The 15,064-nt window shown below is 50.3% G+C and overlaps 1 protein-coding gene across 7 annotated transcripts in view; it reads right to left on the bottom strand.

The window, feature by feature from the left end:
- LOC144174969 (cell adhesion molecule Dscam1-like) overlaps positions 1–15,064 on the bottom strand; it is a 550,580-nt gene that overhangs the window by 154,245 nt on the left and 381,271 nt on the right. For all 7 annotated transcript variants that reach the window (XR_013323566.1, XM_077703961.1, XM_077703960.1 and 4 more), the window contains exon 6: positions 2,398–2,670. Coding sequence is in view for 6 of the 7 variants with exons in the window: in XM_077703961.1 (XP_077560087.1) it covers positions 2,398–2,670 (273 nt within the window). In the remaining variant the exon portion in view is untranslated. The remainder of the gene's footprint in view (positions 1–2,397; positions 2,671–15,064) is intronic.

Below are 15,064 nucleotides of genomic sequence, written 5' to 3'. Positions count from 1 at the left end.
TGTTTGGGCAACGCGTTTCCTCGTGTTGCCGCTGCTTCGCGCTATCTTAGTTATGCGTTGCTTTGCTTTTTCGCGCGTCGTACCGTGTAGATTCGCTGTCCCATAGTTTCCTGGACGTTCACGTCGTATCACTTCCGCAGCAGGAGCCTCTAGCGCCGGAGTCGATGTCGACGGAGCTGTAGGCGTAGAGCCATTCGACGTAGAGGCGGAGAGGTATTGGAAGCGGCCGGTGTGCGAAGCTGAACGCAAGTGTTTATATCACGCGTCCTCTCATAATTAAAGCATAACGTCAGGTTTTACGTCTGCCGGCGCATATCCGCTCACTGCGCCAAAAGTTGCGGCCTGTCTCTTCTTTCTTTGCAGTACGTAGATCGGTCCCCGGGCTTTCAAATAGGCCTTCAAATCGGCGGCACAAAAGCGATGCCGAAAAAACAGAGAAAACAGAGAGTTTTAGCATAGCGGCTAGCAGAGGCTCACGATACGGCGGCAGGATAGCGGGACCCTACTGCGCATGCGCGCGCGGGAAGGGTGAGGAGGTTGAGGAGGATGAGGAGGAATGCGCGGGCATGGCGAAGGCTGGCTCGCGGAACTAATCCCCCCTACCGGAACGAATTTGCGCCCTCCCAGTTGGGCCCCGCTACCCGCCGCCGTAGCGTTAGCCTCCGCTAGCCGCTGTGCTAAAACTCTCTAATATTGCCAGTTCCGCCAAGATATTTTTCGTTTATATAAAAGAACCTGCTACAAAAAGGCTGAGCGGGGCTACAGCTGGGCAAATGCTGCAGGTGAGGAATGGCGCGAGACAAAAGAGGTGTGCGCGTGCACGCAGGGAACTGTTCTGACTGGAGAGTAATGCGGTTCATCGGCGGGATGAGCCGAGAATCGCAGCTTCCCGAAGAGCCATTCAAGACATCCGCCCTGGTCGAATGCGCTGCCCTAATGGCCACTTTCCACGGCACTGCTTGGCAGGCCCTGCGAGTCGACGAGCTCCTTCCGTGCGCGCTATCGCCTTCATTACGACCACGGAGTGGCTACGACGCGCACCGCCTGATTAGTTTTGAAATGTCTTATTACACGGCCGTGCCCAATGGGGCCGCAATGTGCACGTACAAAAAAAAGCTATTTGTTGCGTAGATGGTTCTTGAGTGCAACACCCGGGGTCACCATTTGAGAAAACAGAGCAACTGATTCTGCTTTCTATCAGCGCTTTAAAAAGCGTCTTTTTTTTAGACAGGCCCGTAAGTCCCGTGGATTATTCTGCTCACGTCACCAGAAAAATATTGTTTGGGAATGGGACCACTAAAAATGTACACCTGTCCTTTTATTAAAGAAATTCCAGGCCATCTCCGCTAACGTGAAAACTGTGGAGGGGCGAAGCATGCAGTGCATAAATGTATTCTAAGATTGCAAGTCTCTCTGTTGCCTCTCGACGCGTGATGATTGGGCGCCCAAGAAGCGCCGGTGGGAGGAGAAATCCCGCGCTTGCTGAGGCGGTGGCGCCCTCTCGCGTTGAACCACATTTAGACAATTCGAACGCCCCATCTGCCCCAGTTTCGGGCAGTGGCAGGGGTCAACACGAGCGCAGTCCAATGCCCGCACCTCGCCCTGGGGGCTCGTCTTCAGTGATCAACGATTCCCGGCTGCAGGTAAGTACGCCTTTTCTTGCTTCGACCGACCACCCCACCCGACCAGGCCTAGCGTCGAGAGCCGGTGACCCACCGTCTCTTACAAATTATAACCCGTCTACAAACAGCTGCTGCTTGTGCTTGACGACTGCTGAAGCGGACAGGGAGTGATCAACACTTTTTTAAATACTGTTAGTTTATATTGAACCGGCTTTATTCATTATACACTTTTTTTAGTGCGCGCTACGTTCCTGCGCGAGGCGTTGGAAAACGAGTGTCCCGGTGTTTTAGTACCGTGCCTGTATGAGACGACGACGACAGGAGACACCGACAGCCCGAGCCCCTAAACCGCTTCACCTTTAAAATTTCGATCGGATATACAGACTCACGGGTGCTGTCTACAAACTGGAAAGCATATTCACTTCATACCATATTCATACGTCAACTTAATGCAAAATAAAAGTAAGTCTGAGTGGCATTGCTGGCGCCATAATCAAATGCCGCTTTCCCCTTCGGCAACACCACTTCATATGAGTACGTCGAAATAACAAGGGCTTTCACCACCACCGGGTCATGATCAACGCGAAACGAATGTCCTTTTGAAACTGGTACCGAAGAAATATATACATCAATTTTGCGTGCATGTTTGTTTGACAGCATGCAAGGCGTCATATGGTACATTTTTAGCTTAAGCGAACTAAAACCAGCGGTACAGTCATTCACCACAACGAAGCGAAGCTGTCACGGGTGTGGAACCAAGCAAGGAAAGCCTTACCGTTGAGGATGACTTCTGCGGCGGCCTGCGCCATCTCGAACTGGTTTCGCACGAAGCATTGGTACATTCCCCGGTCCTGTCGCTTCACGGCGTTCACCACGAGCACCTCGTCGTTGAAGAGCAGCTTGACCCGGTCCGAGGAGTACAGCGGCCGGGCGTCCTTGGTCCAGCTTAGTTCGCGCACTGGGTAGCCGCTGGCCGAGCAGTTCAGGCGAAGCGTGTGCCCTATAGAGGCCGACACTCGGGCCGGGGTCACGCTGGCCCGCAGCATCGCTGTAAGACACAGGAGCAAAATGGAACGCTTGATTGAGCCCACTAGTACCAGCTTCGCGGCGCATGTCTTTAGCTTCCATCTTTAACACCGTGTTTGAGCACAGCACAAAATACACAATAAAATTAACTGAAATGTAACATTCATGTATAAATGGTAATCATTCGTCAGACGATTTGTGTAAGGTGAATTAAGAGAGTCAATTTTTGAGCAAGTTGGTTCATAACGTACTGAAAAAGAACCAGCAAAACAGACGCATGGTAAAAAATAAAGGAAGCTTACACTAACGCGTATAACTTGAAGGTAGCGCGGCTGTACGCAATCTTCATGACCATCACGAAGGTTTAAGTGTAGGATTTCAGCCGATTTGCTTCTTTGTTCGCTGCCTCAACTGCCTTTACTCTACGATTGTTGCTATAAGTTTGAACTTGCTTCATTTTTTCTGGATGTGATAATCATTGGACATTACTTTGGAGAGAGAGAGAACAGGACTTTATTTCATTTGTCCGGCGCGCAGGTGCGGATCAGGCCACGCAGGGCTTCACCGCACCCTATCTGTGTAACCTGTCCGGTTACGTGGACCTCGGGTGTGAGCCTGTGGCCCGGTCCGGGCTACTCGAACCTTTCACGTTCCGAGCAAGCGTGCTACGATTACGGCGAACGCTGGAGTTTTTTGGCCAATTTTGGCCAATCTTCCTAAGTGAGTATGCTTAGCTTGATAAACCTGCGCCGGGGACGCTGGGCACTCGGCCCAGGCACGCACACACGAGCGCTCGGTATTTTCTTGGTTTTTTTTTACTGCCCGGTGGTCGCCGCCATCTTGGCCAACATCCCTATGTGGGTAGACTTGGCCTGACAAATGTGTGCATGTGGCGCTGGGTAGTCGTCGCAGGGAACGCACACACGAACGCTCGACATTATCTTGGTCTTGTTAACTGCCGGGTGGTCGCCGCGAAGCCCGACATCACGTGCCTGCACTCGGCAATTTCTTGGTATTTTTAAGTGATTGATTGATTGATTGATTGTAGGGTTTAACGCGCCAACGCAACGCAGGCGATGAGGCACGCCGTAGTAGAGGGCTCCAGATTAATTTTGACCGCCTGGGGATCTTTATCGTGCGCCGATATCTCGTACACACGGGTGTTTTTACTCTTCGCCTGGACCAGAAAAGTGGCCGCGCGGCCGGGAATCGAACCCGCTACCTCGTCCTCAGCAGCACAACGCCTTAGCGACTGAGCCGCCGCGGCGGGTGGTATTTTTAACTGCAGACACGAAAAACTGCTATTTGCAAAATAGCATCGCTGTTAGAAAAATAAGGTACACCAGCAGTGTTGTTCGTGTACCTTTTTCTTGTCTTGCGTCCTTTTGACTGGTTCTTTTTAGTGATTTATTTATCCAGAGTGTTGGGTCTCAACGACGGAGTAGAATTGTGGACCGCGCATTGCAGGGTTTTCTAAAATGTTGGATATACCGAGCAGTAGCTACACCTGATGATGATGATGATGATGATGATGATGATGATGATGCTGATGATGATGATGATGTCCTTTTGAATCGGGGCGTCGGTTGTCAGCAACCGACTCGCCTGTTTTAATATATATTTTATTACCTTGGTTATAATATAAAGCGCACCCTAGCGGAGGGCTCTGGATTTTGACCACCTGATCTCTGGATCTGGATTTTGACCACCCGAAATCTCGACACGTGGTCGTTTACGCTTTTCAGCTCCACCAGAGAAACAACCGCCACTGTCAGGGTGTAGCCTTCGTCCTTGAGATCTGCAGCACAACGCCTTAGCAACTGAGCCACCCTGAAGGGTCAGCCCAGCACTCTTAAAAAAAAACACTTCGTCGCACTTACTAACAGACCACTAATCAGTTGTTTGTCAAAGTATACACTAGGTAGTTAGTGCTTTTACTAACTGGTCATGCATAACCCAGCAAAAAGCTAAGCGTCACAATGTGGATCGGCTGAGCGCCCAGCACGACATGGACACATTCAACACGCGCACACCACACTAATACGAGGAATAAATCGAGGAAGAAAACCAACAGGATGCAGGAAGTGAGCGAGTATAACTTTCGAATAGATCGTCGTCTCTTCTTTCTTTTATAGTCACCAGCGAAAGTCATCTGGTAGAGTCAATTGGTCCGTCGAAGAAACCAAATATTTTAGCGATAATTTCAGAATTATCCATTTTAATATGAGCGTATAAAAGTCAGCATGCGGATTTGGTAAAAACTTTTTAATCGTGATTTGGAGTGGGAAAAGTGCTGCAGTTAATTGGCTTAATAATTCACAGAATTCTCTTACTGTCAGTGAATGTTAGCATCAAACAAGCAGGAGCTACTAAGTGCGCGGTCTAGACTAGTAACGATATCATTTAGGTTCCATATTTAGTGGCAGGATCCACGTAGCACTCTTAGGGTAGTAAAGTTCGTGAAGAGTTAGCAAATACAACCGGTCACTACCTTTTTGCTAGCATTTTTGTTAAGAGTGAGGACTATCAGCTTGGTGCCTGCGCCGCAGGCCGGACGTCCTGGTTATTAAACATTGTGCTTAAACTTTGAACAGAAGAAACAATAAAATTGATTAAAATGAGATATTCAAGCGTTATCGGTAACCTTTTATCAAACGGATGTGTGTAAGAAAGTGTTTTTTTTTCTATTACCAGGTTTGGGTCTGAACGACAGGCTATAACTGTTGACCGCGTTTTGCTGCGTTTTCTGACGTGCTTAACGATGTTGTCGCGATCGCACCCGCGCAGACGCCAATAGCATTTGACGCTATACCACGTCCTTAATATACGTGTATAGGCGAGTTCGTTAAAAAATTGCGACCCCTGGTCAGTCTTAGCGTAGGAAAAAATCTGTCTCCCGTTGGTTTTATGCGGTATACTCCATAATGCTGTGAATTTTGAGGTGTGCGAGCTTCAGTATATTTGTGTGGCATTTCGCCGCTTAGATTCACGGTGAGCTGTTTAGAAAGATTTAAGGTATTTAGGGTTGATTTCTTTTTGCAGGGGTATATAACAATAAGAATGCTTCGTCGTCATCGATGTGCTGTTCCTGGCATTTATTTATTTATTTATTTATTTATTTATTTGTGGAAAAATCAGAGGCATTCGCGTATAATGTTGACATACAAAAGTTTTTCGAACATTAAACATAAAACTCATTCGGTGTAACAACGAGAGCGTTTTGTTTTCATTTTTCTAGGCTGTCTGTGGCCATTGCTGCAAAATCCATTGCATATGTTGTATACCACTACCCCAATCACAGCATTACCCCCGTATGTGCCCCGTGATTGGCGTGAGCGCGTTAAGCTGAGAGGATTTGCTCCACGAGACCATCAAATCTAATTAGCCCAGAGTGGTGAACAAATCTCAAACTCCGCTTCGACTCCACCTCCACAGTAAGGACAGGGTAAAGGTAGGGTTAGTCGACCAAGCGTGTCCGCGCGCGAGAGAGAACATTTTCAGAATCGCCGCGTCTTGCGTCAACACTCTTGGACCCCATCCTCGTATCGCGTGCATTTCCTACGACGACGACGACGACGACGATGCCCCATTGCACGACTACTCTCTTTTTTTACCCCCGCCGTCACACACCTCTTCCCTCTTCCCATGGTTCGCTCATAGCAGCTCCTAGAAAGATAGCCGTTCGTACGGTGCGTCTCTCGAGAGCAAACAGTCGTGAATCGACCCGCGCTTCAAACTCTCTACTCGACGTTGTTTTCAACAGATGACTTCTCTCTCTCTATCTGTCTACTTCACCGTTTCTCCACTGTACTCCTTTTTGCTTCTTTTCCTTGGCTCTGCGTTCCCCCTTTAGAAACTCCCGTGTCATGGTGTCTATATACCGGCATCGAACTCTCCCGGTCCCGCGATCTACCGTTCGGTCAGCTTGCATGGCCGGGCGAAGCACGCTTTTCCCAGTAATAGCAATGTCGCGTTTCCCCGGCTCGTGCAGCGCCTCTGTCTAAAAGAAAATTGCGTTTCGATCTGACCTAGAACGGCGACCGGACGAGTCAACACGATAATGCACGTGCCTCGCCGCCGTGGGAGAATCGATTGCTTTCGCCGAAATGGGAGTTGTCGCCCGGTGTAAAAGCGACCTTATTCATTGATAAGACTGAAAAAAAAAATGGGATAGCCTCCCAGTCTACTGACAAAGGGGCTGAATGTTTGATTTCGGCGGTACATTATGAAAAGATGAATAAGAAAGAGGGGGGTGGGTCGCGGAACTAATCCGTGAACGCTGAGTACCATGTCTTGTCCAAACAGCTGCGCCTTGTGCCCGCTATCGTACAAGAGCCCCTGGCGTGAAGATTGTACTCAAATGGGCGGAGAAGCTGGTTCAAAAGTTGTGATATTCGTGCTTCAAAACGCCATGCGCGAGCTGCCGTTGGCAATGAAGCAATAGGGGGAATGACATACTGGGAGATTCGTTTGCTGATCTATGTCGGAAGAACGTTAAAAACTACGAAAACTTGCCCAGGGGCTGTCCCCACCAATGGCCGAGAGTCCGTGTGGACGCGTTATGTTGGCGACTATATGGATGTTGATGAACATCGTAAAACTTCGGAGCAAGCCCCGCTCGTCCCTATCATTATGCCGCAACCGCTCTACCGCGAACCTGTCGCCATTCGCTTGTTTCCTCGGGAGTCGGCAGGCTTCGAAATCGCTTGGCGCGCAATAATCGCACAAGTTGAGGCTCGACAGTAGCGCTCGAAACTTTTGAGTTACTGATTGAGAGACAAGCTTGCTTTTCTGTGCTAGACTGTAGGAACGCGAGGCATGTGATGGAGCCGACAGTTTCCATCCGTCGCAAATTATGAGAGTACCGAGTCTGCGGGGTCTGCGATCTTGACGTTACTGTTCGCTTGTGGAGAATGCGGGGCCGCCGCTGGGTTTTCTGGAGAGAATGCGTTAGGGAGCGGGAAGTTTCTGGCCGTCTTTCAGTTCGCCGAGCAGCGGTAAGATCGTGACGTCACCGTCTGTCTGCGGAGAATGCAGCGCCACCGCCACGTGTGCCATGCATTTGGCGAGTGAGGGAAAAGCTTTCTTGTACCCTAAACTGGGGAAGTAGAGGGTCGGAATGGGATGTTCCGCAGGTCCTTTCTTAATGCGATGGCGGCCAGGAGACCGTGGGCCCTAGCGGCATCTTAAGCCAGCCGGACGTCTCGTGGCTGGGACTCCACATCAAAGCTGAGCAGCATTGCCTCCCACTGCTCCAAAATATTTACGATAAACCTGGCTGATGTGGGTGGTGTACGAATTGGGTGCTGCGGGCAGGCCCAAATGTCTGGTTCCTCAGGTGCTAGACTGCTGAGGTACTGTCGAAGGTTACCCCGTTTGCGACGAAACCCACGGCAGTTGCATTGCAATATGCAGTACTGCTCATGTGTTTTGGTCCGATCCATATTGGCTGCTAGAAGATTCAAGCTACTTAGTTCCTTCGCCAGAAGGGGGTCTGGAGTAAGGTTTGATTTCATGAGGACCCCCTTTGGGGACCTGTCTGGAGAGGTTGTGCGAAGCCTCCATAGTCAGAACCTTGGAATTGAGGGTGGCATGTTGCTTGGTGAATGTATCCGCAAGGTTAACGATCATGCTCTCCAACTTGACGGAGTGATCCTGTAGTTTGCTTTCCGATTCAATAAGGTCCTCTTGGGAAGCGTAGCATTAGATACTGTGACAGCTCGGCATTTGGAGGGCGGAGCGGTATCCCCCAAAGCGCATACGGTCGACGTGGTGGTGGACGTGGCGGGTGCCGACATCGGTACCCCGGACGTACCGAGAGATGAGCGTGGCGTTCCCGCAGCGGACAGGGTGTGATTTTTTAGTTGACCGTTCTACGCTTTGAGCTGTCTGTTTTCCTACATAACAACTTTGTGCATTTACTTAATGAGTGCTATTTCTGTATCGTGAATGATGTCTGTATGTCTGTATCGTATGTCTGTATCGTGAATGATCTGTCTGTTAGGGGTCGTGTGGGAGGCTGTGGCCGCACAGCTCATCTTGTTTGGTGGTGCCTACGCATCCGAGCCCTGGGCGCGTTATGGCTGCGGAAGGTGTAGCGAGTGAGGAGGCTTGAGAGGGGATGGTGGCCGCAATTACAAGTCTGTCCATGATTGTTCGCACTCACGTCTATGACGATACACTATGTCGGGTCCTGTCCTTGCGGTGGACTTCCCTCCCCATTTGATGGTAAGATCACTATGGTCGTCGAGGCGTGCTCCATGCGGCTGCCCCGTAGCCGCACTCGGAGCTCCTTTAGTTCCGTCTACCAGTCTGGGGCGCTCTTTTGAGTTGTAATCTTGTACGAGTAAGGATGGGGCATCAACGTCTGCTCCAGGTCGGCTTTCGCGATCCACGTCCGAGAGAGAGAGAGAGAGAGAGAGAGAGAGAGAGAGAGAGAGAGAGAGAGAGAGAGAGAGAGAGAGAGAGAGAGAGAGAGAGAGCAATCTTTACTGAAGTCTAGCGATGTTAGCCGGGCCACAATGCTTATCTTGCTTCGACAAATGATAACGTGATAAAGAAGGTGGAAATGATGTTGAAGAAGTTGATGTGCACAAATGGGTTCAATTTTTTACAGAGGCTGGTTTAGGCCTGTGTGTTGCAGGCACGTAATCACAGCTTTTGTATACCGTAAAACACGTTTAGGACATGCCCATGAACCTAGGACGTCCTTCCGTTATATGTCATGGGAACACGGCATCCCCAACAACACTGCGAGGGACACTATTGGGCACTAAATAGAGCACATTTACAGAGAAAATGCTGCCGGTTTTCTCGCACATCCCAGTGTTGGCAGAGTGGCAACGTAGCCCGTTTCAAGTCAAATAAGAAGTTTCGCGTGTATGCGGCATTCAGCCGCACGCGATTTAGAATTGTTTCTTCCCACTTGGAGAGTTTAGGTGCCATCTCGAATTATAACGGCGCGTAACGATGTGATGCAACAACCCAGGTTTAACGCTGCACGTTCCATGCCACGCTAAATTCAAGGACAGAGGCATCTTTCCTGAAGAATGGTATGGATATGACACGTGCTCGATGGTCATGCGCGATGGATGCAGCAATATCCGCCTTCTCAATGCCAGTTATCCCACAATGGGCAGGATTCCATCTGACTGGTATGTGATGGTGCGCCTGTACATCTTGGAGATGTAGGGCGTGTCTGTCACATGCAAGCTGTTCTTTTGTCAAATGTATATCAAATGCAAGGTATGTGAAATGCAAGATAACCCACTATCGTGCGGGCTGCTTGACGATATGAGCAAAAGCCACCCTCTGAGCTGCAAGTTCTGTAGCTGTAGTTGACCTTGTGTGGCTAAGCATGGCACTGATAGTGGTGCGTGATGACGGTATCCACACGCCGATTGTGTGTAATGTGGATGACACTGACCCATCAGTGTACAGATAAATGAATTCTGAATTATCATAAACTATAGCCCAGAGCGAAGAATTTCCCGGCGGCAGCCGGAACAAGCTCCTTTCTCGTGATTCCCGGCGCAGTGGTCGTGACTGGTATGCGCAGGAGCATCCAGGGTGAGTGATCCGTAGGAGCGGTCTGTTGATAGACCAGCAGAAATTCACGCACTTCTTTGGCCCAGCTTGTCGTAAAGGATGGCCCTGCTGTTGAAGAAACTGGTTATCGCCGACCAAAAGTGTAGTTAAAAAAAAGGCTAAAAAGACGTTTCGGCTTCCATACGGAAGCCTTGTTCACTAGGCAGTGAACAAGGCTTCTGTATGGAAGCCTAAACGTCTTTTTAGCCTTTTTTTAACCACAACTTTGGTCGGCGACAACCAGTTTATTCAACTATGAATATTTCACCCCACCAGACGAGATTTCGTCAAACTTTAGATTTCATGGCCCTGCCGTCTTGGCACAATCCACAGACGCACGAGAAGCAATTCCTGCATGCTTAGAGCGAGTGGTGAGAGCCGCATGCATGCTGTCAGCGTTTCCAATAGAGGCCGTAAAGACAAAGTACGACAAAGTTCGAATAAATAAAAAATACTCGAGAGAGAGAGAGAGAGAGAGAGAGAGAGAGAGAGAGAGCTCTTTATCAGAAGAAAGCAGAGAGGTCTGCTGGCATGTATTCTCCTACATGCTACTCTGCGGAGATGGGGTGAAGGGAATAAAGGCCCTAAAGGAAGCAGGGCAAAAGAGAGGGGAAAAAGGAAGAGGCAAAAAAAATAAGGTAACATGGAGTGTTCCGTGGGTCACGTAAAAGTCCAGGTGGTATCACAGGATAAGACGATGTATAGTTCTACAGTGTCTCTGCGACACCGATGACGTGTAAATAATCAAAGAATGCGTCTAATAATTTTCGCTGGGATGATGGAGATGACCATGGTCCAAGAAGAGCTTTCAAGGATAAAAGTCCGTTGTTGAGGCACTCGATCTTCTTGGCGAGGTGGTTCCTTTCTTGGTTGTACGCCGGACACTCTGATAAGATGTGTTCAACAGTTTCTGGCAAACCCCAGTTATCACAAAAAGGGTCTGTGGTTTCACCGAGGCGATGTCGGTAGGAGTTCGTAAGTGCTTCGTTGAGGCGCAACCGATGGTAGAGCGTCTCAAGTCGACGTGGGATTCGCTCTGGGAGTCTCATCCTTAGATCAGAATATATATGGCACAGAAATGAGTGATGAGAAAGAGAGAGAGAGAGTAAAGGTAAGGCAGGAATGTTAACCAGGCTACGGCCTAGTATGCTATCCTGCACGGGGGAAAGGGGAACAATGAGGAAAAAGAGGAAAACAGAAAAAGAAGGGGAAAGGTACGGACAGAGCGTGGAGTGGTGTGCCCAGCGGTAGGACACTAAAGACATTGTCTAAAGTTCAGACAGTTCGTAGAGAGTAGTCTTGCGCTACAGTCTCTTGTGCAATTCCGTTGTATTGAGGAAACACAGGAGCGCTTTTGTCGCCTTGTCCGCAGACGACGGAGAAGGCCAGTGGCCCAGGATTGTCTCCTCAGAGAACGGGCGCCGAGAGTCTAACTTTCGTAGAGTCGCAGAGAGCTGGCGGCGTTCGGTTGAAAACCGTGGACAATCGCAGAGGACATGTCGTATGGTCTCTGGTGTTCCACAGACTTCGCACGCCTCACTGGCTGCCATTCCAATCAAATAGGAGTAAGCATTTGTGAATGCGACTCCAAGCCAGAGGCGACAAAGAATGGTTGCATCAGATCGTGGGAGGCCTAATGGGAGGGGGCGCTGAAGATGGGGGTCCAGGGCATGGATACGAGCGCTCGTGAACTCTTGGGTGCTCCATTTCGATAGCGTGGTCTCCCGAGCAAGTTTTCGGAGAGTCCTAGCGGCGTCTGTCCTGGATAACGGAATAGATATGGTCTCCGTTTTTTGGTGTGCCAAGCGTGCGGCAGCGTCCGCACTTTCGTTTCCGACAATGCCGCAATGACTGGGAAGCCACTGAAAGGCAATGTCATGACCCGCTTGGGTGGCACGGTCGTACAATAGTCTTATCTCGGCCAGCAGCTGTTCATGAGGTCCATGGCACAGGGCTGACTGGAGCGATTGAAGCGCAGGTTTTGAGTCGCAGAAGATCGCCCATCTTCGGCATGAAGTTTGTTCAACGGTATGAAGGGCACAACGGATGGCGGCAAGTTCTGCAGCCGTGGAAATGGTGAGATGGGCTATTTTAAATCCTGTGGACATGGACATTCGTGGTATAACGACGGCGCCGGCAGAACTAGATGTTGTTACATAGCCATCGGTGTAAATATGGGTGCAGTCACTGTATCTCTCGTGTAAATAAATGAGACTTAGCTGTTGTACTGCCAGCGTTGCAAGATCTTGCTTCTTTGTTAAGCCTGGGATAGTGAGGCATGCTCGAGGCTGCGTCGTACACCAAAGTGGGAGTGGCGGCCTCATCGCAGGCGTGTAGTTGGATGGCATGCTGGTCATGTTGGAAGCTACAACCTTTGCGAAAGACGCATGGGGGCAGGCCCTCCGAACTTGCCTTGGCCTACCACGGTGCACCTCAACAGCTGCAACCATTGCTGTGGCTCGTGATCACCCCTTACCCACTTACCTGACAATTGAAACACTCAGGGCGCATATTAGGCACCTAACCAGGCTGCCGGATCATCACCTTGCTAGTCTACCATCGAAAGGAGTGATGAGTTTCGGGAAAAGACTAGAGGCGGTTTGGTTCCTCTAAGGGAAGCTGTTTCGCTAGCACTGCAGCCTCCTGCTTTGCAAAGAAAATTTTCCTTATATTGCGCAGTTGTAGCCCTCTGCGAGCCGCCTCGTATGCTTTCTCGTTGCCGAGAATGCCACAATGTGCGGGTATTCATTGCAAGGTCACACGATGCCAAGAAACGCAGGCTAGATGGTGCAGGTAGGTGACTTCGCAAGGTACATGGTCGTGAAGGCTGAAGCAACTGGCGTGCCGTACGGTTTGCAGCGCTGTCTTCCAATCCGTGAATATAGCCCATTCTGCTGATGGTTGACGAAGAATGTAGTGGACGGCTTGCTTAATTGCATGAAGCTCGGGCGACGTGGATGAGGTTGCACGTTCAAGGCGGTAGAATAGCGCTTGGCCGGTTGACGAAACGTAGACGCCAGATGAACTACTGTAAGGTGTAGACGAACCGCCCGTAAAAATGTGGGCCATATGTGAATAACGGGCACTAATGTGGGAAAGCGCGAGTTGAAGAAGGCAGAGTTGAGGGAGAGTTTGCTTTGAGTTGACACCAGCTATGTTGAGTTTTATGCACACTGGTGTGAGAATCCGGGGGGGGGGGGGGGGAGATCAGACGGCATGGTTGGTCGCGATTGGGATGGTACAGATATGTTAATAGAGTTTATCATCTCGTTTGTACCGATAAAAATAGAGAGTTTTAGAACAACGTACGGAGCCGCACCCAAACAGTTAGCGAACGCTGTTTTCTGCGTCGTTCGCACTGCGCATGCGCCGTACGCTAATCCGGTTCTGCGTTTAGCGCACAGAAGACGAGCGGACGCTATTTCAACAGAAGATCGTGCGTACGAGAGGCCGTTTCCGTTTCCAACACGGTGGCAAGTAGCGCGACAACCATCCACGGTTCCGCTCTTCTGTGGACAGTTGGTTCCGATCGAACAAGTTCTTTGCTCCTGTGTTTTTAAATGCGTCGCGTGGTTAGCTCGTCGCCCTCGCGCAGCTTTGTATCGTCGTTGACATCGCTGACTGTCGGAATGAAGCTTTGTAGCCAGGCCAGTGACCAAAGCTGAATGTGTGTGTTTGTGTTGTGGACGCGCTAGGGCTTCGCGATGAAATGCGACGTTGTGGTTTTGCGGGTTGACAGTGCTTGGCATGCTAGGGATTATCTTTCTCGAGCGACGTACGACTCAGCCTCGCATCGGGTATGTACACCCGCCCAATTTTTTACCAATATCACGGGAGCGTCAACCGTTCGGTCGATCAGCGCCGCGTGATGGAGTGATACGGCAAACTCGGTGAGAGAAGCCGCATGCGCACTTAGCAAAAGTCTCTGCCGCCGTCCTCTGCTAGGCTGTTCCAAGAGCAGACGGCCGCCCCCGAATTTTGGTCTTCGCTTGTCACACTGCCTGCCATACTCAATTCTTTTCTTCAAGACCTTGCACGTGGCGCCAACTGAACACACCGTAATCAGCGTTGCCGAACACGAGGTTCGTTCAGCGCAAGGTTCGATCGGCAAGGCACGTTACTCTGTTTTCAGCTGGCGCCCCGCGGCTGGTCTTGAAGAAAAAGTTCGAGTATGGCAGGCAGTGGGATAAGCGCATAACCAAATTCGGGGCGGCCGTCTGTCTTGGAACAGCCTAGCAGATGACGGCAGCAGCGGCCTTTGCTTAGTGCGCATGCGGCTATTCTCGACGAGTTTGCCGTATCACTCCATCACGTGGCGCTGATCATCCGAACGGTCGACGCTCCCGTGATATTGGTATAAAATTGGGTGGGTGTACAGTGTGCGTGGCTAAAAGCCTTCCCGGCTTCCGCGCCAGAGTTAAGTGACTTGCTGTTCGTCCCCGCAGACCACCACGCGAGAGGTGATATGCCGAATTTACGACAGGCAGGAAGAGGAAACTGAACACCCGTCAGTTACTGTTCAGGCTTGCGACGCATGTTGTGACGTTATGTTATTCGTTCTAAACACATCTCTGGATTGTTTTGAAGTTGAATAACATGTATGCATCAAACCTAGACGTTTGGTTCATGGTCACGGAGCAAGAATTATTGAGAAGCGGAACAGGGCTTGCTCCGGTGGCGCCATAAAGTCACGGCACTGGGCACGGCACCGACGCGCCCTCTGTCGCGAGGCGCCTAAGGGAAAAGGCTCGCCGGTTAAAGGTCAATCAATGCTGCCGTCATCGGCAGACGACGCCGACGAATCCCTCGCGCGACTGGACTTTCACTGG

Source organism: Haemaphysalis longicornis, unplaced genomic scaffold (genome assembly GCF_048455015.1).
Source record: "Haemaphysalis longicornis isolate Haplotype H1 unplaced genomic scaffold, Haemaphysalis longicornis Haplotype H1 scaffold_3, whole genome shotgun sequence".
In the NCBI taxonomy this organism is placed as follows: domain Eukaryota; kingdom Metazoa; phylum Arthropoda; class Arachnida; order Ixodida; family Ixodidae; genus Haemaphysalis; species Haemaphysalis longicornis.
This window is presented reverse-complemented; position numbering and strand designations above follow the sequence as displayed.